Source organism: Lithobates pipiens, unplaced genomic scaffold (assembly GCF_037356315.1).
Source record: "Lithobates pipiens isolate NorthernLeopardFrog02 unplaced genomic scaffold, aLitPip1_a1.2 Scaffold_1, whole genome shotgun sequence".
Taxonomy (NCBI): domain Eukaryota; kingdom Metazoa; phylum Chordata; class Amphibia; order Anura; family Ranidae; genus Lithobates; species Lithobates pipiens.
The window spans coordinates 215,813,081-215,838,028 of NW_027507685.1; the positions used below are offsets into that span (position 1 = coordinate 215,813,081).

Genomic DNA, 24,948 nt, shown 5'->3' on the forward strand with positions numbered 1-24,948 from the left:
GCTCCCCCCACAAGTACTTCTCACGTTCATGCGAGCTCCCTCACATGGTGAGAAGCACTTGCGGGCGCACTCGCATGATACAGCCGGCGGCTACAGCCGCTCACGGTATCACATGGCCCCACCCCCCGGCACGCCACGTCATTGGATGTGATTGACAGCAGCGCGAGCCAATGGCTAAGCTACTTTCAATCCATCCACTCTAGCCAATCAGCGGCCAGGCTGAGAGGCGAAGAGGACGTCGGGGGGGGGGGGGAGCGCGGGACTTTCGAGGAGTCAGGTAAGTAAAAGGGGAGGGGGGTGCTGGGGCCGCCGGCACTGTCAGATGTTCTTTCACCTTAATGCATAGAATGCATTAAGGTGAAAAAATATTTACCTTTACAACCCCTTTAAGGTCCGGTTCACACTGAGGCAGCACGACTTACAGCGCGACTGCCTCAGGAGACCTAGACGCGACCGCTGCGGCGACTTGCAAAACGACTTCTGTATAGAAGTCAATGCAAGTCGTCCCCCAAAGTCGTACAGGAACCTTTTTCTAAGTCGGAGTGACTTGTGTTGCTCCGATTAGAACGGTTCCATTGTACAGAACGGGACGCTACTTGTCAGGCGGCTAAGTCGCCTGACAAGTCATCCTAGTGTGAACCGACCCTAAGTGGTTAAACTTTTTTCACTTACACACAAAGTCTATTCCATTGAAATTGTTACAATGTTTATACTTAAGTTCAACTGTTAAAGAATGTTTTGATTCTTGGCAGACTGCCCAGTTCTTCTCTTCCTTTCCTTTGATAGCTTCAGAAGAGCAGAGAGAATTCTTTGCATAGAAAGAATTGTGAAACACATCAGTCAAGATCATGATAACTATTCTTGACGATTAATTGTGCAGCTCTAATTTATTATCTATTTTTTTTTTTTCATTTGACCTTCATATTTGGAATAACTTCTATATCTTGCTATGTACGCCACTGTCACCAGTTTTTTGTGAGCTAGGGCCTTTAGATTGTAAGCTCCTTGAGGGTAGGGATCGATGTGAATGTACAATGTATATGTAAGGCACTGTGTAAATTGAAAGCGCTATATAAGTACCTTAAATAATAATAATAACTCCACTTTGGAAATAGCTTTTTCACCCCAAGAGGTAAAAGCTTTTTGTCATATAAAGGGGTTACTGTCTAAACGTGAGTTTCTCATTGTGTTCTCTTGCAGTTGTGATGGCGAATGTGAGCCCCGAGGTGGACAACATGGAGGTACAAACGACCCCGAATAACAACAATCGCTGGGATCAGGCAGAACACGCGTGGGACGAGCCTGTGGCCTCTGGAAAACTGTTTGAGTGCTCCCGGATTAAAGCTTTGGCTGGTAGGAATTTATGTATTACACAATTTGATATCTCTACACGTTTCTGGAAGTGAAGCAGAAAAGGCAACGTGAAATCGAGCGAGAAGAGTAGAAAGTGATAGGGTTGTATTTAGCACTCGAATCTCATCCTTTACTCATTGTTATTGCATCAATTATTAATGTTGACTTTGCTGGATGAGATAAGCCTTTCTCTGGTGAAGTGTGGGCCATAGCCAGGCAAAAGTCTGTATCCTTTTTACCTGGCTATGCACAATTACATTGATATTTCTTGCTTTGTTAACCCCTTGATGTTAACCCCTTCCCAGCCAGTGTTATTAGTAGAGTGTGTACAGTATTATTACTGATCGCTGCGTTAGTGTCCCAGATTGCCCTCCTCACTATAAGTCGCTGATCACTGCCATTACAAGTATAATGTCATCACTGCATAAGTTCCAGTATATATACACACCACAGTTTGAATATGCTGTGGGGTTGATTTACTAAAATTGTTGGGTGCAAAATCTGATGCAGTAAATCAACCCCTATCACTTTCATGCAAACCAGTAATTATACACTGATTGAGATTTTTTTATTTTTTTTTTACCAAAGACATGTAGCAGAATACTTATGAAGGAATTTGATTTTATTGGATATGTTTTCTAACAGAAAGTATAATATATACCGTAGTTTCTTTTTTTTTCTAAAATGCTCAGTCTTTTTTCATTTAACCACTTCAGCCCCAGAAGATTCGGCTGCCCAATGACCGGGCCATTTTTGCGATTCGGCACTGGGTCGCTTTGACTGACAATTGCACGGTTGCGGGGCTCTGCACCAAAACAAAATTGATGTCCTTTTTTTCCCACAAATAGAGCTTTCTTTTGGTGGCATTTGATCGCCTCTGCGTTTTAAATTTTTTGCGACATAAACAAAAAAAGAGCAACAATTTTGAAAAAAACACAGTATTTTGTACTTTTTGCTATAATAAATATCCCCATTTTTTTTTTACCTCCCTGGCGGTATGATTCATTCTGTTTTTTTTGGACCATAGGCCTTTATACAGTGATCAGTGCTATAAAAATGCACTGATTACTGTAAAAATGTCACTGGCAGGGAAGGGGTTAACACTAGGGGGCAGTCAAGGGGTTTATTGTGTTCTCTGCTACATGTTTATAACTGAAGGGGGAGGGGACTGAATAGAGGAAGTGACGGATAGTGGTTCCTAGCTAATAGGAACACACAATCTGTCACTCCTCTCAGAAAAGAACAGGGATTTGTGTGTTTACATACACACTTCCCTGTTCTGCCTCTCGTGGCCGGCGGTCATCGCGACCATCGACCATGAGCATCGGTACCCCCGCTGTGCAGCAGGCACGTGTGCCCACCTGCTATCCCAATCCTCCCGCAAGCCAACGTATAGCTGCGACTGTTCGCGGGATCGTGCCGACCTGCTGCTGTAAAATGATGGTGTCTGGTTGGCAAGCAGTTAAAATAGCACAGTGCTGAATAGCAAAAAAATGCTCTGGTCATGAAGGGGTAAAACCTTCCTGAGGTCAAGTGGTTAAAGAGACTCTGTCACTTTGTTTATTCATTACACAGTTACAGTGTCTGTTTAAATCCTGCCCCCCCCCATCAACCCACTGATACCTCTTCAGCACTTCTTCAGCACTCCTTTTCTTGTGCTAAAATACTTGGTGCTTGTGGGTATTGAGGAGCACGTGTCTTCTTTCCATGATGCAGTGCTCAAGAGGAAGTGATGTCATTGCGCCTTTTAGGTTCTGACACCAGTCCGCTTTGGGTATTTTGATGTTGATTGCCCTGAAAATGTAGTCACAAAGGGGTTGATTTTCTAGAGGCAAATAGACTGTGTACTTTGCATAGTGCAGTTGCTCTACAGCACAGCAGTAAATGAGATAAAGTTTCACTTTACAAAGAATATCTAATCACGTGCAAGGAAAATAAAAAAAAAACACAGCATTTTTGCTTGTACATGATTGGATGATAGAAGTCAGCAGAGCTTCTGCTCATTTACTAGGCTCTGGAGCGACTGTCCTTACAGAGTGCAGCACACTTTGCAAAGTGCACAGTCTATTATCCTTTAGTAAATCCACCCAAAAGTCTCTTATTCTCACTTTTGCTACACCTACCTCCTCCTCACTTTCCAACTCCATTCACAGTCCAAGCCCTGTGCAATACCCTATCTAGGTTTGTAGTTAGACTAATCTCTGGGTTTGCATGTCTGGGTCTGCACTGCTGTTGCAACCATTACATTGTAATTCCGCTCTACTTTTCAATTTCCATTTGTTATTATAGAGAAAGCACCTCAAGGTAATTTGGGAACAGAGCCAGAAAGTATGGTAAGAAGAGCTTGTCGCTGGAGTCCTTAGGGGGTTTACGAAGTCAGAGGGTGGCTCAGCACACTAGACTGCATCTATAGTGAAAGTGCCACTTTAAGGGACACTGACCCTTTAAAAGCCCATATTTTATAACTGTAAATTTTATCTATTATTAGAAATGGTAAATTTCACAGAATATTTCCTCCATAGACGAACGTGATGCTGTTCAGAAGAAGACCTTCACCAAGTGGATGAATTCTCATCTCTCAAAAGTACCATGTCGTGTTAATGACCTGTACAGCGATCTGCGGGATGGTTACATCATCACCAAACTTCTGGAGGTTCTGTCTGGAGAGCAGCTGGTAAGGGCACAGCACTGTGTACACTGGATGTACACCAATGTTAATGTGACATTGCATGTGATGTATGGAGTAGGGTAAATATATTCAAATACAATGACTTCTATACAGCCAGCATGGTGGGAGAACCTAGAGGTAGCCCTAGAATTTGCTTTAGAGGACTCCTGCCCAACCAAGGTGATTTAGTTGGATCAGGTGATGATTGTTATAGCTATGGCTACTATTATATTAGTGCAGGCATCTTTAGCTGATCATTGTTGGGTGGTATAGGCCAGGGGTCTCCAAACTTTCCAAACAAAGGATCGGTTTACTGTCCTTCAGATTGTGGCCAGCGGGAGTGGAAATTTTTCTGGCATCAGTAGAAGTAAACATCACCACTTTTGGTATTAGGTTAGAGGACTAGTGTATCGTTGGTATCATAAGGGGCAATAGTAATTAGTGTCAGTGGGAGAAATGGTGCTCCATTGTTGGTGTTAGATGGTAGAATAGTGTCTCGTATCAGTGGGAGGATTAGTGCCCCAAGGGCCAGATAAAGGCAAGAAAAGGGCCGCATCCGGCCCCCAGGCTGCAGTTTGGAGACCCCTGGTATAGGCAACCGGCCACGTTGGGTTGGGTTGGGTTTTCACTTTGTCTCCTCTTGCATAGAGTAACATGTTTGGGCTGTATACGTATGTCTGTATAAATATGTCTTTAAAAAAAAAGGAAGACAAATTGTTTAGTTTTTGCAATGTACCCACATGTCTAACACCCTTCTATATTCTATTCCTTAACCAATCAGATATAATTGTATTGAAGCCAGATCAGTAAAAAAAAAAAATCTACACTTTTTTTAGTAAAGCCGGCCATAGACTGTTCAAATCTTGTCCGAGATTCAAACCATAGATTGGCAGGCTGAATGTACCCATGTTGATTGATCGATCACCATGAGTACAACCAGCCTGTCAGATTTTACATGTGATTATTGCTAGCAGCTGTTATAGCTGCTAGCAATAATGGCTGTGTTCTCCCGGCAGGGACGGCTTCCCATGCCGGCAAAACACAATGGGGGTTATTTACTAAAGGAAAATCCACTTTGCACTGCAAGTGTACTTGAAAGTAAAGTCGGTGTAGATCCGAGGGGCACATGCAAGGAAAATAAAAAACAGTATTTTAGCTTGCATACGATTGGATCATAAAATCTGTATAGTTTCCACTCATTTCAGATCTACCCCTTAGATTTAGAGCGACTGCACTTCCAAGTGCACTTGCAGTGCAAAGTGGATTTGTCTTATGTAAATAACCCCCAATGGCTCCGCAGGAGAGATTCCCCCATTAACACTGACTGTGTTGATGGGGGAATTATGTGATTTTTCTTTCCTGCAACCTGTGGTTACAGGAAAGAAAATTGCACCATCTATGGCCGGCTTAAAGTTCTTATATCAGGGGCTTAGTATTCTCCATGATGTGCCTGCAGCCTAATCCTCTTAATAGGGAGAAGTATTGGGTTCAAAGACTTGGGGAAGTAGTCCTCTTTATGCAGTGACATCTAGTATCTATCTCCAGCCTAAACCTACCCGGGGCCGGATGAGAATTCACTCTCTGGAGAATGTGGACAAAGCTCTCCAGTTTCTCAAGGAGCAGCGGGTCCATCTAGAGAACGTGGGCTCACATGATATCGTAGACGGCAATCACCGGCTTACCCTGGGCCTTATCTGGACTATTATCCTCCGTTTCCAGGTATTATATGCCATCACCAGTCACATGACAGCTTTAAGACATTGCTTTAGACATCAGCATTAGTTTTATTCCACTACTGTATCTAAAAAGACTGAAGTGCATGTAAAGTATAATTCCACGGTCGTGCAATGTTGGATGGATGTGTGGGATTAATGAGTGCTTCTTATTCACCTCTGACATCGGCTGGCATTACGCCTGATGCTATCCTCTCACAGCTGCTTCTTATTCTGTCACCGGCTGGGTAAAGCTGAAGTGAGGAAGCATGAACCTCATCCATGGTGTCCTGTCTGTCTTCTGTTAGATTCATAGTGGCAAGGTATCAGCAATGGTGATACTTGTAAATCTAATTTGTAGCTTAAAATGTCATTTCATTATTTGACCAAAGGCAGCATCACTTTCTTTTTTTTTTTTGGTTCCATCATCAATTTCATATCCATGCGTGATTGCAGCAGACATTCCCTGGCTGACCAGGGGCTGGTTGGGTTCTCCTGTCAATTGTTCCCTTAAAGTGTTACTAGACCCACAAAAGTAAAAATCAGTCTGTATATGCAGTAAAGCATTCTTGTTATAAGCACTGTGGAACCTAAGGGGTTAATTCTCTGCATTATGTAAAAAGGCTGTTTGATCCTGTCTCCTCTGATCCTCCCCTCATTCTAATGTCCCCTAATAATTTCCTGAAAACACAGTCTATGGAGTCAGGCTGCACATGCTCACTTTGGTGTGTATTGCTTTAGAGTTTTTTTTTCTTGGGACAATGCATGTGATCAGCACTCTCCAGACAGGAGGTCAGGGGTCTTGCAGTCTCCTCGGACAGTCAGAAAACTCCTCCTACAAGCTTTAGCTTGTGCTTGGCGTGGACACTGCTAGAAGTCACAAGACTGCTATATACTGCTGATGAGAAAAGGAATTCAGCTGTTTATATTTACTAAAATAATTGCATTGCCATGTTTTGTGTACTGTGGGAGACCAAGTATAGGGAATGGTTCCTGGATTTAGTAACACTTTAAGAAAAAGGTCAAACCAAGGGGTGTCTGCACTGTACAGTACATAAACATTCATACTTAGACAAAACAAATGTACAAAAATCAGGGGGGGGATTAACAAAGGAAATTATGTGCCTCTTCGCCTCTTCGCCTCTTCTGCGGTAAATAGCCTAACTGCTTGCAAGTTTTTGTAAAATGCCTTCAATTTCGCTTTAACACATTGAGCACAGCAAAATAAACATACTATTACAATAACTATTTGTTAAAATTTTTACCCCAGCACTTGCAGTTTACAACATTCAATGCTGCTGACTCCTGCTCTCTCAGTGCTGCTTCCTTGAACTTCCAGCCTTTGCAGGAAAGAGTGAACACTGTTGTCTTGGAGAAGGGACTCCAGTCCCCGCACACAGGGGTGGCTCCAAAAGATATTGCAAGGAAAAGGAGCCACCGTAAAACAGGAAACCTGGGGCAGTGGCATGGTAGCAGCTTAAACTGGAACATAGCAAGGGATTAAAGGATACAGATTTTGACAAATTAACAATGTTATAAGAGTTCTGTGGGGGTTATTTATTAAAGGCAAATCCACTTTGCATTACAAGTGCAAAAAACAAGTGCAAAGTGCACTTGAAATTGCACTGAAAGTGCATTTGGAAGTGCAGTCGCTGTAGATCTGAGGGCATCATGCAAGGAAAATAAAAAACAGCATTTTAGCTTGCACATGATTGGATAATAAAATCAGCAGAGCTTCCCCTCATTTCATATCTACCCCTCAGATTTACAGCGACTGCACTTCCAAGTGCACTTTCAGTGCAATTTCAAGTGCACTTTGCACTTGTAGTTTGCACTTGTAGTGCAAAGTGGATTTGCCTTTCGTAAATAACCCCCTGTGTGTTTTTTTTTTCTTGTGCTGTGCCAAATTGTGTTAAAAATGCCATGTGAGAATTCTTATAAACGTCTGATCACATACCCCCAAAATATGAAGTACAGTACTTGCACCAAGTTAAGAACAGTTGTAAATTATACACCATTACCAGTAAATATGGTGATGAGGAAGGTCAACAGCGATGATCAGTCTGCAGCAATGAGAGGAGTGGGGGGTATGTATGGGTGGCCAGCGAGGTTCAGCAATGCAGGGAAGAGAGGAAAAGGATAAGAATGTAGGATGATCCCAGTGGGGGATTACCTCCAGTTTGCTTTAAAATCTTGATGCACGCCAGAGTGAGCGCACTTAAATCGGGCACACCACCATGCAACAAATTACTGAATTGATGTGCTCTACTGTTATCAATTTGTCATAGGAAGTGCTAATTAAGCAGGTGTAAAGAAATTGGCACATTTTTCGGCGTGAGCCAGCCTTTGTTACCTCCCCCCTTTGCATGGATACATGACCAAACATGACACCAGCCATTTGCGGCCTTTAACCTCTTGACACCAGCCTCACACATATGGGCAGCTCTACAAAGGTGGGCTTTTAACGCCAGGGTGTTGCATATAAGTGTCCGTTTATATGCACTAATTGGGCACTCCCAGCATAGTGATTGAGCTGTCACTGGTGGGTTTTTTCAATCGGGAGCCAAGTAACGAGCTCTCAATCGTTTCATCGCTGTGATGCCTACTGAAGAAATCACATTTTTGGGAAGTCTGATTCCAGCTCTCAGCTTTAGGTACCAAATAAAAGGCTGGTGGCAAGGTGGTTAAAGATTGTTTGGGAGCTGACCTAAACCGACAGGCAACTGTGAACAGTTCTCACCGGAGACATGCTTTGAATGCAGCATACATTGCGCATGCGCTAGTGGGCAGGATGCAGAACATAACATTAGCATGTTTGGTTAAGGATTTATTAATAGTTTTTGGATACTCGTTTTTGGGGAAAATTGGTTGGCTTAGTTCCTCTTTAATCAGAGGAGATTTGTTAAGCAGAGCTCCATGCAAACAATCTAATGCACAGTTTAAACACATTTGTTTATTGATTTATCTGCAACAGCATTTGTAATTCTGTCCAACCTTGTGGCTTACACACCTCTGCCACTCTGAACAGCCAGGCATCTGTTACTCTTAGGGCTCATGCATGTACCCGCCTGGGGCTGTACAATGTACAGTAGGTCTGGATGTATTCCACGGCCAGAAGCCATAGGCCAGTGATGTCGAACCTTGGCACCCCAAATGTTTTGGAGCTACATTTCCCATGATGCTCATGCACTCTGCAGTGTAGTGGAGCCTCATGGGAAATGTAGTTCCAAAACATCTGGAGTGCCAAGGTTCGCCATCACTGCCATAGGTGTTGCATACAGCTGCCACACAGACATTAAAAGGCTGCTGTATGTGGGTATACATTGCTACTTGCATACACCCTTGCATGTGTAGAGATATAAAACCTCAAACACAGGTTTACGCAGGTACCAGCGTATTCCTGCATGTAGCCACTCATGTCTATGGGATGTAGGCATCACCTGTAGCTGTGGGTGGGGAAATACAACCTTATTTTATTTTGTACAGCCCCAGGCGGTTGTATACAGTACATGAGCCCTTATTTTCAGGTTCATCAATGCAGATTGGGGGTGCAGTAAAAAAATGCCAGGGAAGCATCATGTTAACATGCTATTTTCCTTGCCTCGCCTCCTTCCCTACATCTATATGTGGCTGTAATGAAAAGCACATGTATTAGGTCAGGATTTCTCAACCCCCCCCCCCCCCCCCCTTTTTTTTTTTTTTTTTTTTTTTAGTTATGTCACCCTTTAAATTCCTGAGACACCCCGTTCCTAAATGATATTTATTGGGCTAAAGGACAGTGATATCTTCACTGGATTATGATGTCACCCAGTTAAGGCACCACATGGGGGAGTTCAGCCCCCTTTACATTAGTATCCCCCCCATTACATCACCACTTTAAAATCAGAGATGCCCTCATACCATCAGAATCCAACCTTCCTATTGGGGTTCACCCACCACAACAGAGTCCTACTCCGTCACAACAGAGTTCCCCCTTCATAAATAGCAACAAATGATGCCATGCATCCTGGTCCCCCCTGACCACAGAATCAAAGGATGCAGTGTGGTGGATAGGGGTAGGGCGCTATGAAGCCATGCCAACTTGGCTGCGTGCTGCCCCTCAACCCCTCTACTTCCTAATGGCACCACTGAAAGCTGGGGGCAAACCCCCAGCATCCCCCTAGACCCAGCCCTGCTAAAAAGCAGTGTGAATAAGCAGCAAAGCTGAAGCTAAAAGTATCTGAAGGATACTGTATTTCTGGCTGTGCAGCATGACGAGGATTGCGTAAATCACAGGACTGTCTGCACAGAATTGCAAATCCTTTGGCAAATAAAACAGTAAACATACAGAAGGTATTTCAACTACGTATTTAACTATTTGCATAATAGCTGTTTTTACATGCCATGCCATTGGTTACCTTCTCATTACTGCATTAATACATAGTGCCGTCAGGGTCTGCCTATTATCTGGAGGACTTTATTACCTTTTTACATCGCATCTTGATCTGACATTTGCTTTTTCCTAGCGGGAGTAATGTGGCATCAGGCTGAGCAGGTAAACACTGAAAGCTTGAATCTAGCAAAGGATTCAGCTTCCTCGGGTATTCCAATGCCTTTCAGGGGGCAACTGGGAATAGTAATCACATCCAGCATGTTGTGGGTGTTAACCCTGGGCCTCTTCATTTGAATGCCATACCATAGGCCACCTTTTCTTTGCATTAGTACATAGTGCCATTCTATATTCTAGGTGGGGGGGGGGGGGGGGGGGTATATACCATTTTCTTGCATCTCATCCTGATCTGAAATTTACTGGTGAGAATAATGTAACATCAGAGTGAACGGGTAAACAGAGGAAGCTTGAATCTACCAAAGGATCCAACTTCCTTGGCTATTCCAGTGCATTTCCGGGGCAGCGAGGAGATGTAATCACTCCAGCATGGTCTGGTCTGCCCTTGAGCTTCTCTCCATTTGAATGTGCCTGGAATAGCTCCTCTGGTGGTAAGATACCCATGGCACCTCAGTTGTCCCTTCTCATTTTCTTCTTCCCTGAGACCCACTTAACTTTTCTCCCTGTCACCAATTTGCAGATCCAAGTTATCAAGATAGAAACAGAAGACAATCGCGAGACAAGGTCAGCAAAGGACGCCCTCCTCCTGTGGTGCCAGATGAAGACTGCAGGGTGAGTTTTGGACATAAGTTCACACCGTGAAGCCAGAAAACCCATTAATGTTATATTAATGCAATGTTATCTTTGTGCAGCTATCCGGAGGTCAATATACAGAACTTTACCACAAGCTGGAGAGATGGGCTGGCCTTCAGTGCTCTGATCCACAGACACAGGTATTGGGTGTGTGGTTATTATCACACAGAGAAGCAGAAAATCTTACTTGCTTCCTTTCTAGACATAAATCCTTTTAGAGCATTTTCCAGTCACATTTTCTGTATTTTATTAAATAAAATAATAAAAAAAAAGAATACGCATATCTGTTTTTTACTTATTGTTGCAGGGTTCTGATTTTACCAGACAAAACTGAAATACTAGCAGTCTTAGTTTTGTGTTTTTTCTGCACCACATTTTTCATTTTTACAGATTGCATTTTTTTAAATTTAAAATAGAAATTCAAGAATATAAAAAAAAACCCAATCATTTATATTCACCTAAGGGATGCGGCATCTGTCCTCTGCAGCCTCCTACACCAAGAACTGAATGATCAAAGACCACTGATCGCTCTGTTCTCAGTCTTCAGTGAGCTGAGAGCCAAGGACTGTCAGTCACTGGCTCTCTCCTCTGCTCTTCCAGAGCTCACTAGAGCGCTGGGCTGTGGAGGGGGCGGGAGCAGCTGGCTTAGACTTTCAGTAGCTCACTGAGAGGCTGAACCAGCTGTCGGTCCAGGCACCTGAGTGGTTCCTACTATTAAAGTCGGGATTTCTCCAGAGTCTGGATCCTGCACTCCTGTGATCCCCAGGAGAAGTAGGACCAAAAGGGCTTCGGCCCTTCTTCTCCTTTAAAGTTGTTGTAAAGCCTCAAGGTTTTACACTTTAATGCATTCTGTACATTAAGGTGAAAAACCTGTGATGCAGCTACCCCCAGATCGCCCTATTTTCTGACCTGAGCCCGATCCAATCCAGCGTGTCAGGACATTACGGGGTAAAGCACCATGCAAAAGCCGCAGATGGATTCTGGTGGCAAGAAAGCGCCCTGAGGCGATTCAGTTCGCATAGGTAGCGCTATACAAGTCACTCACTCACTCAGCGATGTGCACAAGAGCAGCGGCTCCAGACGCTGTCTCTCTCCTCATTGGACAGATTGAGAGCAGCAGGAATCATCAGTTCCCGCTGCTGTCAATTAACTCCAGTGACGTGGGGGGGCAGTTCCCACTGTCTGTGTCATTGGACCCAGCAGTGGGACTCGGTAGCAACCCCGTACAGATGCTCTCATGGAAAGTGGCTTTCTGTGGGGGCACCCGATAAGGAGGAGGGGCCCGCAGCGCTGGTGGGGCATCCCAGAAGAAGAGGATCGGGGCTGTTCTGTGCAAAACGAGCAGGTAAATATAGGCATGTTTCTTATTTTTATAAAAAAACAAAAACCGAAAAAAAAGGGACCTCTTTAAATGGAACCTTGCAGAATAATCAACATATACTAGTGAGTGTCGGAGCCTGCTCTTCCCTGGCACCCAGATTCAGACCCTTTAACATAACTAATAGGTACAGAGCACTGTGCTCCTGATTATATTCCTACCTTTAGCCCCTGTTCACATCGGTGCGATTCACATGCCCAATTGCAGCCTATTGCCAGCAACGGCGCTGACTTTGCGGCACCGCACTGATTTCCAAAAGTAGTTCCTGCACTACTTTTGGCGACTTTGGGGGCATCTGTATGAATCCACACAGACGTCTTTCAAATGGCCCCCGAACTCGCACTGAAATGCATGTTTGAAATTGTGCCAGTTCAACTGAACTTACACAATTTCAAACCTGTGTTCAGTGTAAACAAGGGCTCAGGCTCCATGCACACTAGCGGTTTTATGAGCTCCTAGAAGCTGTTATTAGAATTTTTTTCTGCTCCTAGAAAAAAATAGTGTTACCATATGTGTCCATGCAAACTACTTTTGGCTAGCAACGTTTTTTGAACTTCAGCATGTAGGAGCAAAATTTTTTTTTTTGAGTTTCTTGGAGCATTTTTCCTGTGCTTTGAGTGGCCGGAGCTGCGATGACATCACTCCCGCACATGCACATGGGAGTTTTCTTCCTGGCAAGGTCCAGCAGCATCTGCTGGACCTTCAGCCAGGCGTTCAGAGCACATGCACCGCTGGCGTCAGCGGCTTTATGCAAAGGGAATATCTCCTAAACCAGGGATCTGCAATTAGCGGACCTCCAGCTGTTGTAAAACTACAAGTCCTATCATGCCTCTGCCTCTGGGTGTCATGCCTGTGGCTGTCAGAGTCTTGCTATGTCTCATGGGACTTGTAGTTCTGCAACAGCTGGAGGTCCGCTAATTGCATAGCCCTGTCCTAAACCATACAGGTTTAGGAGATATTAATTTTACCTACAGGTAAGCCTTATTATAGGCCTTATTATAGGCTTACCTGTAGGTAAAAATGTCAAATTTGGGTATACAACCACTTTAAATGCTCCTAAAACCCTTCTAAATGCTACTAAAATGCTACTACAAAAAGCTATTACCAGCGTTTTTCCATCCAGTGTTTTTTTTAGCTTAAAAAAATGCTAGCGTGCATGGAGCCTTATGATTACATTTTAAAGGTAAAACTCCAGGGATGTCCACTCAGTCCTCGCTTAGTGCCTAGTGAGATACTCACTCAGACATGTAGCCAGTGCTGTCTCTAATGTCTTCCATCCAGTATACTTTTTTCAGGGTAGTAAAATTGTAGTAAAACCAAGATCAGGATGACATCTGCACTACCTGCACTAAATAGTCAGCAATGGTTGCTTCCAATATTTTTATGCTCATAGGTTCCTTTAAAACTACAGCTAGCACCCCCATTAGGATATGTATTCTAAACTCCCAGAGAGTAGCTAAAGGGTGCTATAAGGAGTTTCAAGAAAGATGTTTGCAACATGTCAATGGTTTTGCAGGGTTTTTCAGAGTTGCGTTCACAATATAAAGCAGGCCATACTCTTTGCAAATGTTGGCCAGTTCCTGATGAACCAAGATTTGCTCTGAGAGTGGCCTTTTTGCCATCCTCCTGGTATACAGTACTTTGGGGGTTATTTACGAAAGGTAAATCCACTTTGCACTACAAGTGCAAAGTGCACTTGAAATTGCACTGAAAGTGCATTTGGAAGTGCAGTTGCTGTAAATCTGAGGGGTAGATCTGAAATGAGGGGAAGCTCTGCTTATTTTATTATCCAATCATGTGCAAGCTAAAATGCTGTTTTTTATTTTCCTTGCATGTCCCCCTCGGATCTACAGTGACTGAACTTCCAAGTGCACTTTCAGTACAATTTCAAGTGTACTTTGCACTTGTAGTGCAAAGTGGATTTGCCTTTAGTAAATAAACCTCACTGTTTGAAAAAGCAAAGGAGCCTGAGAGAAATTTTTCAGCCAAGGATTCCATCAGCTGCAGCTCATGTTCAGTTATTTTGACACTTGCCGGCAGTGGCTGTCAGAATACAATAACCTCAGCGAGAAATTTGTCCATTTGCACGGTATAGCATGGACGTAGGAAGCAAATCTAGGAGGATTTGGCCAGCATAAGACTAAGCAATGCCTCTGTGTTTAGGGCAGGGTTGTCCAACCTGCAGCCCAACACAGAATTGCAAACTTACTTAAAAATGTAGATTTTTTTTTTTTTTTGGGGACGTTTTTGTAAAAATACGTTTAGAGTTAGCGAACACATGCGGCTGAAGAGTTTGACAGCGTCGCTTTACTGGACTTTTAGCAGTTTTATCTTCCTAAAATCTCCCACTCTTCACAATCATGCTTTAGTCATGTCATCAGTTTTTGGCAGCACCTATATTTGTGAGCAACCATTTTCAAGGATAAAGCGCCTGAAAGAGCAAAATGGAACCAAAATACCTGATGAGTACCTTGAGAATTCATTGAGAAATGCTACTCTATCCATCCAACCAGATATTGATATGTTCAAAACAGTGTCAAATATACACTAGTTTTTATATTGCCCTCTTTTATAACAAAAGAATATTACAATAAAAATATATTTTATTACTCAGATAAGTACATTATCTATATCTGTGATCATTAACTTGTGATTTGCCTGACTTTGTCTGCTCATCAGCTCTCCTTATTGTTGGTTTATTTTATGTGTGGCCCAAGACAATTCCTCTTCTTCCAATGTGGCCCAGGAAAATCAAAAGGTTGGACACACCTGGTTTAGCCCTTTATATGTGTATAAGCTCTGGTTCACACTGGTGCAGCTGTGAAATCACGCTACTTCAGTACAATGTCAAAGCTGCAGATCGGTGCGATTTGCTCCTCCGATTTCATTGCAGAAGTCTATGCATATTGCAATGAAATCGAAAAAAAAAAGTGCAGAAACCTTTTTCAAATTTACTGCGGCAAGTTGCAGCAATTTGAACAGTTCCATTGCTGACAGTGGGGTGCGACTTGTCATGTGATTTTGAACTGTCAAAGCACATGATAAATCGCAGCGGTGTGAACAAGGGCTAAGACTGGATTCACACCTATGCATTTTTAGTGCTTTTTGCATTTTGCAGATTTGTACTACAGTCCATTTATAATGGTTTCCTATGGGACACGTTTTGTAGTGCAAATCTGCAAAACGCAAAAAGCATTAAAAATGCATAGGTGTGAATCCAGCCTTAGACTAGTCTGGAACCTGAATTGTATTGCAGTATTCTTTATGACCAGTAGAGGAGGGTAGCTATGAATCAAATTGCATCTTATAGTGTGCACATCCTAGATATTACCTTTCCTTTTTTTTTGTTCTTTTTGCTTTGCATTCAGAAATGTTTTATTTTTTATTTTTTTTATCTTCCCTAGAAAAATGATAACTGGGATCTGATGCTGTGGATAGTACATCCAATTTTATACTGAACAGAACAGTGTTGTGTGTAAAATCCATTGAGTTATTGATTTGTTAATTGATTTATTTCCATAGACCAGATATAATTGATTTCAGCAAGTTGACAAAGTCAAATGCAACCCACAACCTCCAGTACGCATTTAATACAGCTGAACGGCAACTGGGTCTGATCAAACTTCTAGACCCGGAAGGTGAGTAGATGTGAATACTGAATTGCAGGAACCTGGAGGGAAAAAAATATTATCTTATTATATAAGAAAAAATGATGTGGATGTCTTTGCACATACAGGAGCATGGAAAAACAGCTGACTTTCAACTTATTACTGAACCTCTGACTGCTGTTTTAAGCCCACAAGTATGCTTTTGGTTTTTAGCGCACCTGTATACTATAGCTAGACTTGGTAGTATTGGCAAGATGAAAAACACTGCCTATACATACCATTACCATACCAGGATTCATAATTGCAAGCTGGAGCAGCGCGGGCAATGTTAGCTTCTTCCTAGCTGTTTTTGCAGACTTCCTGTATGTAAGGAGTTGTGATCTTCTTCTTGTTAATACTTTTAACCACTTCAATACCGGGCACTTAAACACCTTCCTGCCCAGACCAATTTTGAGCTTTCAGCGCTGTCGCACTTTGAATGACAATTGCGCGGTCATGCTACACTGTACCCAAATTAAATTTTTATCATTTTTTTCCCACAAATAGAGCTTTCTTTTGGTGGTATTTGATCACCTCTGCGGTTTTTATTTTTTGCTAAACAAATAAAAAAATACCGAAAATTTAGAAAAAAAAAAGTTTTTTTTTGTTTCAGTTTCAAAACTTTGCAAATAAGTAAGTTTTCTCCTTCACTGATGGGCACTGATGGGGTTACACTGATGGGCAATGATAAGGCGGCACTGATGGGCACCGATGAGGTGGCACCAATGAAGTGGCACTGATGAGGTGGCATTGATGGACACCGATATGTGGCACTGATAGGCGGCACTGATGGGTGGCACTGATGGGCGACACGGATGGGCACTGATAGGTGGCACAAATTGGCACTGATAGCTGGCACGGATTGGCATGGATGAGCATGGATAGGTGGCACAGGTGGGCATGGGTTAGTCGGCACAGGTGGGCATGGGTAGGCGGCACAGGTGGGCATGGGTAGGCGGCACAGGTGGGCATGGGTAGGCACTGATAGGCGGCACAGATGGGAACTGATAGGCGGCATTGTATTATAATATATTGTACTAATGGATGCCAATCAGTGCCAATCAATAATGCATGCCAATCAGTGATGCCCATTGTGGGCACTGATTGGCATCCATTATGGGCACTGATTGGCATCCATTGTGGCACTGACTGGAATCCCTGGTGGTCTAGGGTGGCATACCTTGTCCTTGGCATCCCTGGTGGTCTGGTGGCGTCCCTGGTGGTCCAGTGTGGGCATCCTCGGGGGGGCTGTGCTGATAATCGATCAGCACAGACCCCCCCTGTCAGAGGAGCAGCCGATCGGCTCTCCTCTACTCGCGTCTGACAGACGCGAGTGAGGAAAAGCCGATCACCGGCTTTTCCTATTTACACTGTGATCAGCCGTGAATGGACACGGCTGATCATGTGGTAAAGAGTCTCCGTCGGAGACTCTTTACCGAGATCGTAGTTGCCGGGTGTCAGACTGACACCCTGCAACAACGATCGCCGCGATGCGCGCCCCCGGGGGCGCGCAGCGGCTCATAATCCTGATCACGTCATATGACGTCCGGTCAGGATTATGCAACCACTTTGCCACCGTCTATTTGCTATAGGGCGGGCGGCAAGTGGTTAAAGAGGAATTTCCCTTTTTTATTTTTTTTACAGCAGCTGTAAATACTGTAATGCCACGTACACACGATCGGACATTCCGACAACAAAATCCATGGGATTTTTTCAGACGGATGTTGGCTCAAACTTGTCTTGCATACAGACGGCCACACAATGTTGTCGGAAATTTCGAACGTCAAGAACACGGTGATGTATGACAAGCCGAGAAAATTGAAGTTCAATAGCCAGTGCGGCTCTTCTGCTTGATTCCGAGCATGCGTAGAACTTTGTGTGTCGGAATTGTGTACACACGATCGGAATTTCTGACAACGGATTTTGTTGTTGGAAAATTTGAGATCCAGATCTCAAATTTTGTGTGTCGGAAATTCCGCTGGAAAATGTCTGATGGAGCTTACACATGGTCAGAATTTCGCCAAAAGGCTCCCATCGAACATTTTCCGTCGGAAAATCCGACCGCGTGTATGCGGCATAACTATTAACTTTTAAAAATCAGGTACTTATCAGTGCCTGGACTTCAGCACTGTCATCCCGCAGCCTGTTCTTCTTACTGCTGCGTATCCCCAGTGCCACCATCTTGGATATGGGAGGCAGATGTGGCTTTCTGAAGAACCACAGCGGGCTCCTCACTGCGCATGTGCAAACTCACACAGTGCTGTGTGAATGGTTCTGCAGCCTCCTGGGACATGTGATGGATCCCAAGAGGCTACGGGAGAGGAGTGGGCAGGGCAATGGTTGTCATCTTCACCTAGGCAAGGATTGCAGAAGTGGGAGCGTGTATCTCCCCCCAACAAACTCAGTTACAGGCTGGGGGGCGGCAGTGAATCAACAGGACTTTGTGAGTGAAGTTCTGCTTTAAGTTTGATAGGTGAGGTGCAGCGTGCTTGCACCACACATAACCCAGTGCAGTACGAGAACATTTACAATTGCAAGTGTGCCTATGGGCTAAGCCTGTAAGATGAAAGGTTGTATGGTTACCATTAATGTTTGCTTGTGTTTTCTTTCTAGATGTTAACACAGAGAATCCAGATGCGAAATCCATCATAACCTATGTGGTGTCCTTTTATCACTACTTCTCCAAGATGAAGGCCTTAGCTGTTGAGGGCAAACGTATTGGAAAGGTAACCTTTGCCTAAGTACATGAGTCCCTAGCAATCTATAAAAATACTTTTTTCATTGTTCACGCTAAATTGATGAAAAACTGAATTTGGGTTGTCATGAGTCCCTACATGCTGAATGAGCACCATTGCCTTGTAAACTAAAATCTCAAATAAGATTTAACTTGTTAATGCCTTAGAAGTCCTCGTTTAGGCACTTCCTATTATAGTGTGACAACACTGTCACATGTTGCACAGACATGCTGCACTGTTGTCACTATTGCTAAACTGAGAAATAATGTGTAACAATTACTGGAGTACATGCAAGCAGGAAGTGGCTGAAGGTGGTTAGCAACACTGTGATGCAACAAAGGATGAAAAAAGGGCTAACACATTTTGTATTAGGAAAAATGCATGTTGGTTTGTTGGTACATAATGCTTTAACAAGCTAAATTTAATTCAGGTAGTGTTTATGTGTTCTTTTAACCACTTGCCTACTGGGCACTTAAAAACCCCCCTCCTGCCCAGACCAATTTTCAGCTTTCAGCGCTCACAATTTGAATGAAAATTACTCAGTCATGTAACACTGTACCCAAATAAATTGTTTGTCCTTTTTTTCATACGAATAGAGGTATCTTTTGGTGGTATTTGATCACCTCTGGGGTTTTTAATTTTTTGCGCTATAAATGAAAAAAGACCGAAAATTTAGAAAAAAAACAAATTTTTCTTTGTTTCTGTGATATAATTTTGCTAATTATTAATTTTTTTTCATGAATTTTGGCCACAATTTATACTGCTACATATCTTTGGTACAAATAACCCAAATTAGTGGATATTATTTGGTCTTTATGTAAGTTAGAGAGTCTACAAGCTGTGGTGCAAATCATAAAAAATTTATCACATCTGATGTACTGGTGGCCTATCTCACTTCTTGCGACCCGAACAAGCCAGGAAATTACAAATACCCCCCAAACAAATTGCTTGGAATTTCTGTACCCGCATATGGTGATGTGTCATTCAACATAAAGTCTGAGCAATTTCCTTCGCTAAATACAGTTTTTGCTTATACTCTTGGTTTTGCTAAATTTCCTAACAGCTGACTTTGCTTTACCAGCTTTTCTGGAAAATGAATTACCATTTTGGAGTTCCAATTCTCTAAAAGCTGGAGAAATGTACAATGCCTGCTTTTATACTGTAGACTTGTATTTATATTTTGTGTGCAGGTGCTGGATCAGGCTATCGCCATTGAGAAGGACATCTATAGATATGAAGATTTGGCATCAGAACTTTTAGAATGGATTGAGAGAACCATATCAATCATCACAAACCAGAAATTCGCCAACTCCTTGCTGGGCGTCCAGCAACAGCTTCAGGCATTCACCACATATTGCACCACCGAGAAACCATGCAAGTGAGTGTGGGACTTCATGAACACATTTTCTGGTACACTATAGTTTACCATGTTCCCAAAACAGTACCTTTTGGATTGGTCTTTTCATGTATATAGCTCAGTGCCTTCCTGTAATATTGTTAATTAGACAAAGATTAGTAAAAACCCTCAAAGATCACAACAAAGACTCTAAAGTTTTTTCTAACAGCAAAGAAACTGCTGCTGTTGGTAGAGGGTGAGCAGCCTGCTATGATTTGTTCTCAATCGAAAAAAGCTGTACCTGTGTTGCGAATTTTGAAAGTTAATTTCTCCACAATGTCTATAGATACAGAAGTGAGTGAGGGGTTGGTTTTAAAGTACTTTTACGGTCCATTCACACAGGGGCAACTCAGATCCGACTTCAAGTCGCCCCAAGTCGCCTCAGGTCGCACAACATGTAAAAATCAATGTAAGTGAATGAGAGCCGTCTTAATGCACACTACTGAAGTCGCTCCGACTTCAGAAAAGGTTCCTGTACTACTTCAATCCGACTTGTAGGCGACTGGTACCCATTGATTTCAATGGAGGTCGCCTCCAAGTCGGATCTTCGTCTATACGGAGGCGACTCTCAGAGAATTATCAGCTCTCAAAAGGGAACTCCACGGCAAATTTATTTAAAAAAATTGGCGTGGGTTCCCCCTCTGAGAGCATACCAGGCCCTCAGGTCTGGTATGGATTTGAAGGGGAACCCCCTACGGCGAAAAAGGCATGGGGGTCCCCCCCAGATCCATACCAGACCCTTATCCGAGCACGCTACCCGGCTGGCCAGGAAAGGGGATGGGGACGAGTGAGCGCCCCCCCCCCCTCCTGAACCGTACCAGGCCGTGTGGCCTCAACATGGGGGGATGCCTTGGGGGGGGGGCGCGGCCCCCCCACCCCAAAGCACCTTGTCCCCATGTTGATGAGAACAAGGGCCTCTCCCCAACAACCCTGGCCGTTGGTTGTCAGGGTCTGCGGATGGGGGGCTTATCGGAATCCGGGGGCCCCTCTTTTACAAGCAGTGGCCCGGTCTTCTGTCACTGCTGTCTTCTGTTCTTCTCTTCTCTTCTTCTCTTCTCTTCTTCTCTTCTGGAGATGTTGCCTCGTCGCTGTCTCCGGTCACAATGGCAGGGACGCAGCGTGCAGCGACTTATATAGGGACATCACTGGATGATGTCCCCGCCCATTATGATCTCACAGTCCCAGCATCCTCTGGGACTGTGACATCATAATGGGCGGGGACATCATCCGGGATGTCCCTATATAAACAAATGTTTTGCCTTTCAGTACAATGAGGTCCCTAGTGAATGGCTGTACAGCGGGGTCATGTCAGCAGAAGTCTGATCATTCGAGGAGAGTACACTGAGTTCCCAGTATAGCTAGAGAACTGACCACGATGTGCTCTCCTGCCTTGTGTGGTCAGTTTTTATTAGAAAAACAGAGGACTTGTAGGAACACTAGAGATTTCACACAAAGGAAGCAATACAAAGAGAATAGGAGACTTTATCGTTCAAGTACATTATACAGGCACATATCAATAATATGAAATGTTGGGTTGGGTTGGGTTTACATGTTCTTTAACCCCTTCACACTGACCGTACGCAAAGTTGCATTCATAGCTTGAAGGGGTTAAACTGGAGTGATATCTGCAGCTGTCAACATTCTGTCAATCCCACTGCGTTTTTGCAATCTTTTTCAGGGTGTCGTTAATCTGACATTGACATCTGCAGCAGATCGCATGGACAATGTGTGATTGCCCAGTAGTGTGTTGTGATGCGGGGAAACGCAGCAAATCTTTTGCGTTTCTGGCATCGCATCAGTGTGAACCAGGGCTAAGGAAGTAAAAACATGTGGTCTGGATTGTTCGTTTAGGTGCATTTATTTTTTATCTGCCTAGTTGTTTTAATCATAATCATACCATAGCTGCTACTTTTACCTAGATTCCAAGAGAAGGGAAATTTGGAGGTTCTTCTCTTCACCATTCAGAGCAAGCTGAGGGAGGAGAAACGCAAAGTATATGTTCAACCTGAGGGGAAATCCATATCTGATATTAACAAGGTGAGTCGTTATTCTCTGTATATCAGCCATGTCCAAAGTCTGGCCCGCGTTCCGGTTTCAAACAGCCCGCCTAGTAATTTGGACATGTATATCTTTTGTGGCCCCCAACGAATCCCTGAGCTCCACAAAAGATATATATGCTGGCTGCCTTGGAGGGAACAGGGAACGGGCGGGACGAGTGCTGTACATACAGGAGAATTTCCTCTTTACATGATGGCCTTTGTAATGGAATTCCCGTCTCCTGGGCTGCCATTGCACCACTGTTCTGTCCATCATAGGGGGCGGGACTTTGTATTTAAGAGTCTGCCGAGAAAACAGGAGATTCTCCTTTATGTAATCGGTTGGCTCTCGTCCCACCCCCTCCCTGTCTCCTCCAAGGCTGCAGATGGGCATCGATCAGGCTGCATTGATAGCAATGGTAAGTCTGCATTCATGTCAGTGGTGAGTCTGCATTCATGTTAATGGAGGTCCTGCATTCATGGCAACGGCGGTGCTGCATTTATGGCAATGTGGGTGCTGCATTCATGGCAATGTGGTTACTGCGTTCATGGCAATGTGGGTGCTGCATTCATGGCAATGTGGGTGCTACATTCATGGCAATGGGGGTACTGCATTCATGGCAATGGGGGTGCTGCATTCATGGCAATGTGGGTACTGCATTCATGGCAATGTGGATACTGCATTCATGGCAACGAGGGCTGCTGCATTCATGGCAACGGGGGCTGCTACATTCATGGCAACGGGGGCTGCTACATTCATGGCAACGGGGGCTGCTACATGCATGGCAACGGGGGCTGCTGCACTCATGACAATGTGGGTGCTTCATTCATGGCAACGGTGGGGGCTGCATTCATGGCAACGGTGGGGGCTGCATTTATGGCAGCGGTGGGGGCTGCATTCATGGCAACGGTGGGGGCTGCATTCATGGCAACGGTGGGGGCTGCATTCATGGCACTTGTGAGGCTGCAGACAGGCACTGATTAGGCTGCATTGATGGGCACTGACCCTTAATTTTCTTCACAGTTCTTTATTTAAAATGTAAGATTTTTTCCCGAAACTTCTCTCTTAAACTTCTCTATTCTTACCTGGAAAGTAAAGGCATAATGTGCTAGTATGCATCGCAAACTAGCACATTATTTAAAACGTACCTGCAAATGAAGCACTCGTCGTCCTTACTGGAGGCCACATCCATCTTCGTCCATCTTCCTTCTGGGTCTGCGGACTCCGTCTGTGTAACTGGCCGAAGCCACGTGATGCCAGTTCCGCGCATGTGCGCGGGAGCCGCCGGTCACAGCACACGGCTCTGAAGAAACGGCATGGGTGGCCGTTCCTTCAGAGCGCAGGAGATGATGATGTCATTGGCACAACCAGCTTTCAGGTTTTTTACATGCGATTACTGCCAGTGGTTATAGCTGCTTGCTGTAGTCATTATGTTCTTCCTGCCAGGGGAGATCCCCGCGCCCCCCTACCGGCAGAACACAGTAGCGCTAGGGGAGGGATTCCCCCATCAACACTGACTGTGTTGATGGGAGAATCAAGCAATTTTCTTTCCTTCCATCTGTGGTGTAAGGAAAGAAAATCAAATCATCTATAGCCTACTTTAAAGTAATTACCTGGATTGCCCAAGCATTAGTGTTCATAATGTGGAAAAGGGAGGGTCACACACAGGCATCCCCTGACCCCAGCTCATCTTGGGGGGAACGATACTTATAGGAAAGGGTTTACTAAATGTTTCAGATGTTACTTCCTTGAGATAATTTTCTTGTGGTCTGTTTGCAGGTGTCCAGACATTGGATTGTTGCCTGATCCTCTAAAATAGTCTGGATTGCGTGACAAAGCACAAATTACGTAACAAAGTTCCTTGTCTATGGCCAATTTAAAGTAGTATTAAACCCTAATAGTAAATACTGCCCTTTACATTAAGCTGCACGCAAATAGTGCAAAATACAATTATTTTTGTGCCCCACTTTCATACTTTCCTAATGTTTTTTTTTTCCCTTGGAAGCACGCCTGGTGCATGAGCAATAGGCTCAATGGGAGCTGTGTCCGCCTGACACATGCACATTAATGGGCTTAGAAATGTAAGCACAGTACTATTATGCATGCACTGGTCAAGTATAGCACTAGCTGTCCCTACTGTGCATTTGCCAGACGAGTAGAGTGATACTGCTTCCCCTACTGCTTATGCACCATCTGGGCACCACACTAGCAGCCCTTGACGTACATGCTTCTCACAAGCAAGTCACCAGGTGGTGGGAGGGTTGCACACCTGGCAGGGAGCTTGTCAGCTGCTTCACCGAAAGCCAGACAGGGAAATCAGTGCTTGTAACTCCTCCGACCACCGCACCGATCACCCCCGACTGCCCATCAAATATCCTTTAATCTCTGGGCACTTCCGGCTTCCGGTGCTGAGATTGCTGAGAAAGAGACTGAGGAATCTCTGCCCTCAGTCCCTTTCACTGTCTCAAAGGGGAGATGTTAGGGGTCTGTTTGGACCCCTGATATCTCACCAAAGCCCCCCCCCCCCGCACTCTACTGACACCATCCACTGCCCTATTGATACGATCCAGTGCCAACCTCCTCCACCCAAAAAATAATTGTGAAGAAAATTCTGGAAGAAATTAAATTGAAAAAATAAATACATTTTGTAAAAAATGTATAAATAAAAAACTACTGACACTGTTCACTGTTCTACTGACACCGTCCAGCCATAACCATCCATTTTATCAAGATGGGGTCAGGGGAGGGGCCAGGCACAGGGCAAGGGGTGAGGTTGAGGATTGGGCTGAAGGGGGCCCCTGTCAGGTAGGCTGTCTGGGGCCCCATGATTTCTGCCAAGGCCC

General features: G+C 44.2%; 1 protein-coding gene across 2 annotated transcripts in view; it reads left to right on the forward strand.

Moving 5' to 3' along the window:
- SPTBN4 (spectrin beta, non-erythrocytic 4) overlaps positions 1-24,948 on the forward strand; it is a 275,772-nt gene that overhangs the window by 14,960 nt on the left and 235,864 nt on the right. Inside the window, exons 2-10 of one of the 2 annotated variants that reach the window (XM_077482455.1) lie at positions 1,201-1,353; positions 3,876-4,027; positions 5,567-5,740; positions 10,800-10,891; positions 10,972-11,052; positions 15,813-15,928; positions 18,551-18,663; positions 19,863-20,050; positions 21,988-22,105. In XM_077482455.1, the coding sequence (XP_077338581.1) occupies positions 1,206-1,353; positions 3,876-4,027; positions 5,567-5,740; positions 10,800-10,891; positions 10,972-11,052; positions 15,813-15,928; positions 18,551-18,663; positions 19,863-20,050; positions 21,988-22,105 (1,182 nt within the window). In that variant the 5' untranslated portion in view covers positions 1,201-1,205. The remainder of the gene's footprint in view (positions 1-1,200; positions 1,354-3,875; positions 4,028-5,566; positions 5,741-10,799; positions 10,892-10,971; positions 11,053-15,812; positions 15,929-18,550; positions 18,664-19,862; positions 20,051-21,987; positions 22,106-24,948) is intronic. The other variant, XM_077482464.1, reaches the window with a different exon arrangement.